The sequence below is a fragment of the Seriola lalandi genome, unplaced genomic scaffold (genome assembly GCF_002814215.2).
Source record: "Seriola lalandi dorsalis isolate HSWRI2012SDOR001 ecotype SW California unplaced genomic scaffold, Sedor1 jcf7180002054866, whole genome shotgun sequence".
In the NCBI taxonomy this organism is placed as follows: domain Eukaryota; kingdom Metazoa; phylum Chordata; class Actinopteri; order Carangiformes; family Carangidae; genus Seriola; species Seriola lalandi.
In genome coordinates this window covers 742,490-751,850 of record NW_019525419.1, presented here as the reverse complement: position 1 = coordinate 751,850, position 9,361 = coordinate 742,490, and the positions used below count along the sequence as shown (strand labels likewise).

The following is a 9,361-nucleotide window of genomic DNA, read 5'->3' as shown; positions in this document are numbered from 1 at the left end:
AATCCCCATGCACAATAAACACAGAGATCTGATTAACATAAAAACTCCAGCACAGAGTCTCATATAGCGGGACTGGGGAGGAAACAGTGGAGATGCAACGCAGATACCACAGAAGCAGCAGAGAAGGAAGGTCAGGGGACACAGCTACATCACAACACACCAACGACACGGAGTGTTTAGAGAGACTGGTGGTCAGATCTGGGCAAAAGAGGAGCTGCTTTAGACCTCACAGTCTATCAGTATTTAATCTAATCATCTATCACTGTAATCATATAACACTGTAAAGTGTGAGATACAATCTTCTTGTGTGAATTCGCATGTTCAGTCAGTTTTCTCCCAGAATGTTTCTTTGACTAGAGAATGTTTTGCTTGACCTTTTATCATGTCACAGCATGAAAAGAACCGCTGTAATTATTAACGTCAATTATGGTGTTGTGGTTGCTGGGAAACTTCCATTGACAGACATTTCCTGCAATTTCCTGCTATGACATGTTAAAATGTCAGCTGAGGAAGAAGTGCATTGTGTTGCATATTGATATCAGAGGATCTTACTACTATGATTTTTGAGCTAAAAAAAAGTGACCACCAAACTAACTCTATGGAGAAAAATAACCTGGTTTGATTTGATTCATCTCTATTTTATTTTTTTGCCCAGATCTACTCATGTCGACACAATAAAAGCAGCTGTAGGGGGTCAACAGAGTCCTACTCGGCAACCACAGAACTACGATGCAGGGGACGGTGAAGTTTATACAGAGCGAGCCAGCAGCTCGTTGGTTCACACGCCCTTACTTGAGGCGAGCCTCCAGGTGAGAAGCCTTGATTGGAGACAGGGGAGGTTGGAGACTGATTGGCAGAGGATCCGACCCTACTGCGGTACTGTTGGAGGGAGGACGCCTGATACAAGAGGATATGTTTGAGTTATTCACAGTGGAGGATTATCTTTGTTGGCGTCTTTGAATGTTCATGTGCTCATGTTGGATATGTAGTTTTGTTAAATGTATCCGTGTTGTTTGTCTTACAGTCTTACAATGGGTAATACTTTTCCCAGCATCAACTCAGCTGGAAATCATAAACAGCAGGAACCCTGACTGAGGAAATCACTGAAATATTGTCTTTAATGGCTGCAACGCAGAATATTTGTATCTTGTACCAAAATGAAATTAAAATGATTGGAGAATGTGAGTGAGAAAAAACAATGTGAACACCATGCACTTCATGTCACATCAATACTGGAAAAAAGATCTAGGAGAAACAGTGAAAACTACAGGGGATTAATTAGGAGAGGAAAAATATTGCCAACAATCCAAGCAGAGCAGCTGAACACTGTAAAACTGGAGGATCAGAGAGAACCGACTCTGCGTTCTTTTGTTCTGTTCTGCCATATCTGCTCTTTTCTGTGTACTCATCCAACAAAATCAAAAGAAGGATATTTGCACAAACCAAAAAGAAAACGAAGATAAAATCACAGTGAAATTCTATTCAGATAACAAAATCAACTTGACTTAGGCAATACACGACCGTAACTGTGGAGGGAAAATATCAAAGTTACTATCACAGTAAATAACAGATAAACTATCGAGTAATTCAGATGTAGAGGTGTATCAAATCAGAGTGATAAACTCTTATCACTCAAAAGCCAACAGGGGTTCAAATCACAACATTCCTAATCTATGCATAGATAAGCTATCAAAACATCGGGAGCATGAGATATAGAAGTGATAAAGCAGTTCAAGGTCTCTGGATACAGATATAAACTAGAGCAACGACAATTACTACAGTAGACCTGTTTGAACTCTCAAGAAACCGAAACTGTATTTGCTCCAAAACTAAAATGTGCAGGTTAGAAGTGGAGGAAGAGACATGTGAAAGCACCTCTGAAAACAAAGCAGTGCATAACTCCTAGACAGCTACAGATGAGATTCTTAATAAACACAATGTTAGGTCTAAGCTGCAGTCCTACTGTGTCTCCTCACAATGTTTCACTTGACCCCACACAGCAAAGTCTATAACTGAGATGAAGAGAATGTAGGCCACTTCATTTCTGCAGTAATCCAAACACATTCCCACTGCAACAGAAGTAGAGCAGCGAGAGCCAAGATCTGGAGGATGCAGAGCGCCTTGCAAAAGCATTTAGATTCCTTGATGTTTTACACATGTTGTTGTGCTTTTATTTTTTTGCATTAATTCAGTTTTATTGTCTTAGTTCTGTGCAAAGCATGTAAGGTAAAAAAACGAAATTCTGAAATTTTAGATAAGAGAGAAAGCAGAATTGCGCCGTCACGCACACTTTTATACAGATGGCGTTTTCGATCTAAGTGATCGTCGTACAACTCAGTCTTTCCACGATAAATGCATCTTGGAACAACTTCATATCTCAACAAAATGTGCACAGCGCCAGCAAGTCTGAATACTTTGACAAGGCGGCGTGTATTCACGGAGACCGACACACTGATGTCGCCTGAAAACACACTTCCAGGGAGACACAAGAAGAAGCCAGGGAGAACCAGTCACCACCGGCAGCTTCTGTCATTAAAACCACACCTGATGCAGACGGATGTGTGCGCTGCTCACCGTGTTCATGTCCATGGTCATGTTGGTTTGTGAGGACGTGTGGTTGTCTGACGCGGAGCAGGAGTTCACGGAGGACGGCAGCTGGATCAGACCTGTCTGCTGGAAAATAAAGAGTAGAGTCATAAATAGATACAGATGATATGCAAGTCATCAAGTACCACTTTATAGCTTTAATACTGGCTTATCACAAACAGTACATCAGTATCTGATTTATAGTGTGCTGGCAGATGTGTCAAAAGAATTAGCAGAGCCAAATGGCTACAGGCTGAATTATTATGTATATTAGGACATTTTAATTCTAGTTTTATATATACATACAGTATATATTATTTATAGTCATTAAATTTCCAGTGGTTTACTGTTCAAACTTTACCATTATCTTATATTTATTCTTACAGTTGTATAATGTAATATCCCACATATCTTGTACATATGTTTTGTACAACTTTCATTATGTGTTTATGTCATAATAAATATCAAACATCATTACTAGCTATGATAATAATGGTTAAATGTTAATAACTATATCAAGGATCATAACATTAGTAAGAATAAGACATTAAGGAGGTCTAATTTTTTAATCATGACCCCGTCAACAAATCACAGTCAAATCATTCATTTATGAACTGCTGCTTCTGTACATCAGAGCAACTCTACATCAAAGGGATTTCCTCACAAGTGTTGAAGTGAAGTGTTGAACAAACGACAGAGGAGAGTTTCCAGAAAGCCAAGGAATATCAGTGGATTTAGATTTGGGTTCTGGATTTTAATGAACATATTTCCTCTTTCCTAGTTTCAAAAAATGTTTTAGTATTTTTCTATTTTCCGGTGGGAACCCTTCGGATAATACACTTTATGTGGGAGAGACTGAATCGCAGAGTGTGTCTCAGGGATTATCAAGCACAGCTCAGAAGAAACTGAGGTGACATACAATATAACAGAGGTCTGTGCCTTGCTGGTAAATAAGAGGTTTATTTATTTATAGAAATACGCTTCAATTCATAGATGACTATCAAGATTTTCTGCAGCAGAATATGTCCCATTTTGCTATTATTTATTTATATTTGAGATTAAGAAGATTGTACCACCAGAAAAAGTAGTTGAAGGTCAGGACAAATCATCTTCAGTGAGTCTAGCTTTTATCTCAGATGATTATCCCAGATGTGTTAATTTATCTCATTTAACCACAATTTAATGGCTCTAGAAAGTCGTTCAAGTATGACTATAACCCCTGTTTACAGTTAATAAAATCCCCATCATCAGCCAATCCGCAAAGAAAATGATTGGTTGAGAGTCAGGATTGATTTTATTTGACACTGACTTCAAATTGAATTATTTTCTGTATTTAAGTGCAAATTCATAAATATGCATAAAAGAAATATGCATAAATGTTTATGCATAAATGCATAAATATTTCAAGAATTGGACAAAACCGCTCGCTCTGGTTGAGATGTGATCACAAGATTGCAGGAATTAAGGAAATGATGGAGTCATATGTAGAAAAGCAGTTTGCAACGACTGAAAAACTAAACAAAGCCACAACTCTGTAAAAGAAAAGACAGCTAGCCTCATTCACAGCACCAATCAAATTTGTCAATAATTTCAGTGTAGTTCAACTCGGTTTAATGCAATAATGTAACCATAAATGCATATTGTAAATCATTTAATTTTGTTTTCTCTCAAACTAAAATTGGTCTAGAAATGCATGCGAGCTGAATAACAGTTAGTTTTGTGTGTGTGTGTGTGTGTGTGTGTGTGTGTGTGTGTGTGTGTGTGTGTGTGTGTGTGTGTGTGTGGAGGGGGAGGGGGTTGAAACTCACTTGCTGGCTCTGGTGAGTCTGGGACGACGGCTGCTGGTTGAAGAAGGCGTACTGGGACAGCTGCTGCTCAAGGTTCATAGCGTTGATGGCCGCCTGGGGGAGAACAGCGACAGATAACGGATGAGGTTGCAAGATTTTATAGAAAATGCACTGATTTCAGAATTTGCAGGCTGCTCAGCTGCCTGATTTTACACCTACCCAGTTAAAATATATGTACCACCTAAGTATTTACACACCACAAATATAACCTCATAACAACAAAACGTCAGTCTGAACCGATGGGAATAGTAATTGTATATGAATAGTAAATGTAATCAAAAATGAAATCAAATACACAATAATTAACTAAGCTTACATGATTATTTTTATTCAGGTCAGAGAGCAGGTCTGTACCTGAGAGAGAGTGAGAGGTGGAGATGTCGAGGAGAGCTGGAGGTTCTGGTGCTGGTGGGAGTCTCCTGCATTCAGGATAAGAGGAACCATGTTGTCCTGCCCAGACTGCATTTCCATGGTTACTGTGGGCTGAGAGGTGTTCACTCCTACCCAGCACACAAACAAGGCACATGGAAAGAGTTTTCTTAACAGCACACACACAGAGTCTGAAATTGGCACCCAACAAGTGCCAAATTCTGAGATACTGCATTTAATTACAGGAGAGTCAGAAATGTTCCATAGTGCTACCTTGCGTGTTAGCCAGGCTCTGCGTGCTGTTGGAGGAGCCGAAGGAGGCGGCTGCTGCCTCGTCCGAGTCGAGCGGTGTGGGCAGCGGAGGAGGGAACTGGATATTGGTCAGGTCAGGCAGAGAACCACCAGTGTTGTGGGCTGCTGGTTTTAGTGAAGTGGTCAGCTGCTGGTCCGGAGACGGGAATATGCTGCAGAAAACAGAAAGATGCAGTGAACTCAACAGTGACGACAAGCTCAATACCCTCTGAAAAATGTAATCAGAAACATAAACACTTATGCAGATTACTGAGAAAAACACTTGAAAATGCTTTCAAAGACAAACAACTCCAGAGATATTTGGACTTCATGCATTTGGCCAGTGGTACTTTTGCTAATGCTTTGGCTCCATACTATCATTACTTTGGCAGTCGGATGAGTCCACTACCGGTCAGACGTTTTACTACACATCAGTTTTTCCAGCTGTTATTTAAATTAACATAATTCAATGTCTCAGTGTTTCTGAAATTAAAGCATAAAACAAATAAACAATTGGAGAAATCATTGTCTTACTGTTGAACTAAATTTAATTTCTATTTTTGACTCATCCGGCAGCTGAACACACTCGTGGTGTTTTTTCTACAATGGAAAATAAACATTGTTCAGAAAGTTCCAACACTGTTTCAGAAGTTCCCACAAATGTATTGTGTGCTGGTCTTCCATCACGTTCTGGGTCATTATCTTGTTGTGGGATGAATCCCCTGACCGACCTGGCTTTTTCTCTGAGAGAAATATACAGCACTACTTCCTGCATTACAGGGTTTGTTAATCATCACCTCTAGGAATTGTTTGCATCAACTTTCTAGGTGTTATTTAGTTAAAAAAAAAATGTAATCCCTGGACAATCCCTGATACTAACTTTTTTTTTTTTTAAAAAACCTAAAACCACTGAAATTTCAATAAAAACTGAAAAACTTTGGTGTTCTAAACCTTTAGACCCATAATGTAAATGAAGATGTTTAATTACAGTCAGATGACTTCAATTTAGAGATATGTTTTATTCATACTTGTTCTATTGGTGTACGTAAATATGCATGAAATGTGAAGCTGCCTGTCAGCTCTTTATAACAGAGCAGACAGCAGCCAGAGCTAAAACATCAATTCATTATGTTAATCGTTAAGCATCCTCAGAACGGCTCACATGAGGAAAACAATCAAATACTCACTGGATCCCGGGAACTTTGCAGGGCTTGGACCTTGAAATGTTCTAAAGGAGGGAGAAAATTTACAGCTGGAGTTTTGTGAAGACAGTGAAAGCTGAAAGAAAAACATTTACTTGTGTGTAGATAGTTTTTCACCTTTTTACAGTCCCAGTTCTGGATTTGAGCATCTTCATCAACCTCTTGTTTAACTGCTTCAGACCCCGGTACAGTGAGCAGGAGAACTGGAGAGACAGAGAAAAACGAATCCCCTCAGTCTCTTGGGTCCAGAGACGTCCAGCCCGTTTGAGCTTGTAATAATCACAGCCCACATGTCCTCATTTCACATGATCAAATGATATTTCAAGAAGACGATAGAGAAACACGGGGGAAAGAAGAAGGGACAAGAAGTGTGACATTAGGAAGCAAAAATCGTAACTACTGAATGGCAGTAATGGGTAACACCCAAAATGTCTCCGAGGAGATTTACACAAATTCAACCAAAGTGCATCAAATTAAAAGAATCTGCCTCACACGGCCATTAGCAGTAAAATTCATCGAACACTTAGATGCAGCCCGTCTGTTCATCAGTCATTTTCCTCCTCTGCCTTCAAAGCCACATTCAAACCCTTTCATCAGACACTGCAGGGCACTCGGCTGAACCATCAAGAGAAAGCAGCAAAATACCACAAAAAAAAAAAAAAAAAAAAAAAAGACACCACCATCCCCTACTGCAGATAATAAGAGAAAAAAACACCTGAACAGTCTGGTTAGGGATTGTGAAATTAGAGGTAGACATTGTTTAACGGTTCAGTTTATACAAAATGTGTTAACTTTATGTGTTGTAACAGCCTATTGCGTTACAGTTTTTCACTTAACCCACACATTTATATAATAATTTTCCTCAATACTTAAAGTACAAAACGACCACGTCCTTGTGTGTGCTAACAACTTTTAAAATGTCGACTCTTTCAGAAAATGCGTACCTCGTTTTGGCTGGAGCTCCTGTGATCCTCCGGTGAAAGAGGCCTGCTGGGCAGTGGTGATTGTGCTCTGGTGCAGTGCTGAGTCAGAGTTTGTCCTGCAGCGCAAGAATTTATAAGTCACACACAGCGATGTAAAGTGAAATCAAAGAAACTTCTGAATTATGTGCATATGTGTAAAAAATACAAAATACATATCAGTGAACAACAGAGCTCTGCAGCAGATAGAAACAATAGAAGGAATAAATCTCAATTATCACCACAATTTAGCCATGATGACAAATTTTTAAGTCTCCGCTAATCCGTGAAAAATGTTTCAAAAACGTTTCAAAAATAACATGTTCTTTGTAAGGGTTTATGTTTTAAATCTCCTGGTGACCAAACTAAGCCTGAGACTAAGTATAGCAGTCACAACTATATCAAGTAATGACTTTTATCACCAGAATCTATAACAATCTGAATGTGATCCTGTATTTTGTGATGAAAAATCTACAGTAAATAGAGGATTTGAGTATATGACCGTAATATATGAACGTAAACATGTGATAATACAATGTGTTTTAAAACTCAGTTAGGATTTTAAAAGTGCTGCAGTGTGTTCAGAGACTTCACTCTGAACCTGTCTTGCGTTGTTGATCTGACACTGCGTCTAAATGATTGATGATGATAAAAAAAGAGTAAACACTAGTCACACAGAGACAATGTTTCATGCTTGGAGGCTGTCTTACCTCCTCCAGCTGGTATCAGGTGGCGGTGACAGATATACTGAGCCATATGGACAGCTGTCAATGTGAGATCTCAGGTTAAGCAAATACAGCTGGAGACTGAAAGTCTTGGCAGAGTCAATGCGTTCATCCCCGTGAATTCTTTAAACACAAGAAGATATAATTAAAAGCACAGTGCTGATGGTATGTCAGCCAAACCAGCATGTGATTTAAGTGAGGATCAGTGAGCTTCACATCAGGGTCTGATATTTGTCAGGGCTTCATTTGCGATACTGATTGGCTCATTGTCCATCTGCCTTATTACCTTCAACCAAACACTTCCAAAAAGTGTCTTTAATATCTTTAATTAATTACACACTGAAGTCATTTACAAAACTAGTTCAGTGTTTCTGGAGCCATAGAAACATCTGTAAAATTTAACAAGAGACCATCTTTGCGATCGGATCGCTCCAGCCACGACACACGTCAACATGCTGCGTATGGAGTACTCATGGAAAAAACGCCCATCTTCAAACGCAGCCCTCATTTTGATGTGAGCTACACACACCTGTAAGGTTTTGTGACTCTATCTTACACGATTGTGACGCTGTGGCACTGACAAAATCTGTGCACAGACAGACATATAAACACCCGCCAAAAGTAGACTCACAAGGTGCAAACGAAAGCAGCCACACGTTGTCACGGCTGGGAATTATCAGCAGACTTGAAGGAAGATTTAGGCCTTATGGACAAAATACAAATATTACCTCTATATCATATGTTTGCCAATCTAATGTGACTACACTTGTCACTTAACTGAGGAAGGTTTATTTTATATTTTTGTTGAACTGAATTTCATAATGTATTATTATATACTTTTACTTTACAATATACTTTACTATAATGCTATACACTTAATGCTATATGTAATTGTACACTTCATCATAAAGCAGCCTTTAAGGCCAGGAAACTCAAATTTACTTTCTACCACAATATTAAGACAAACCAAAATCTGAGGAAATATGTGGTATTACACATATTTACCAGTGTGGATAGTTGTATTGATTGATCACCTAGTTCTACTGCAGTGATTAGATTTGAGCCGCTACACATCTCCACAGGTGATTCACAGTTTCATTTTGTTGCAGCCATTAGTGGAAATTATAACTTCATCATTCTTGTTAGTAGCTCGAGTCTGACAGCATGAAAGGATATCTGGCGTCCGTGTTTGTCAATAGACAGGGGTTTTCGGTGGGGGGATGTGATGCGGCTCCGGTCCCGGTAGACTCTGTCCACCAACCCGTGGTGTCGTGTCGATCGGTTTGTGTCCAGCCCTGAATTCTGACAAACGAAGACAGAAAACATTTTTAACAACTGATCAAATTGGGAACATTACTTTCCAGTTCAAGTCACCTCCCCCC

General features: G+C 39.3%; 1 protein-coding gene across 4 annotated transcripts in view; it reads right to left on the bottom strand.

Annotated features, from left to right (window-relative positions):
* crtc1a (CREB regulated transcription coactivator 1a) overlaps positions 1-9,361 on the bottom strand; it is a 21,484-nt gene that overhangs the window by 8,083 nt on the left and 4,040 nt on the right. The window contains exons 3-12 of one of the 4 annotated variants that reach the window (XM_023428125.2): positions 9,156-9,281; positions 7,965-8,026; positions 7,240-7,334; positions 6,413-6,498; positions 6,281-6,321; positions 5,076-5,266; positions 4,788-4,933; positions 4,395-4,487; positions 2,575-2,673; positions 793-897 (exon numbers count right to left, since the gene is read on the bottom strand). In XM_023428125.2, coding sequence (XP_023283893.1) covers positions 793-897; positions 2,575-2,673; positions 4,395-4,487; positions 4,788-4,933; positions 5,076-5,266; positions 6,281-6,321; positions 6,413-6,498; positions 7,240-7,334; positions 7,965-8,026; positions 9,156-9,281 — 1,044 coding nt within the window. The remainder of the gene's footprint in view (positions 1-792; positions 898-2,574; positions 2,674-4,394; positions 4,488-4,787; positions 4,934-5,075; positions 5,267-6,280; positions 6,322-6,412; positions 6,499-7,239; positions 7,335-7,964; positions 8,027-9,155; positions 9,282-9,361) is intronic. The other 3 variants (XM_087179796.1, XM_087179797.1, XM_087179798.1) reach the window with 3 other exon arrangements.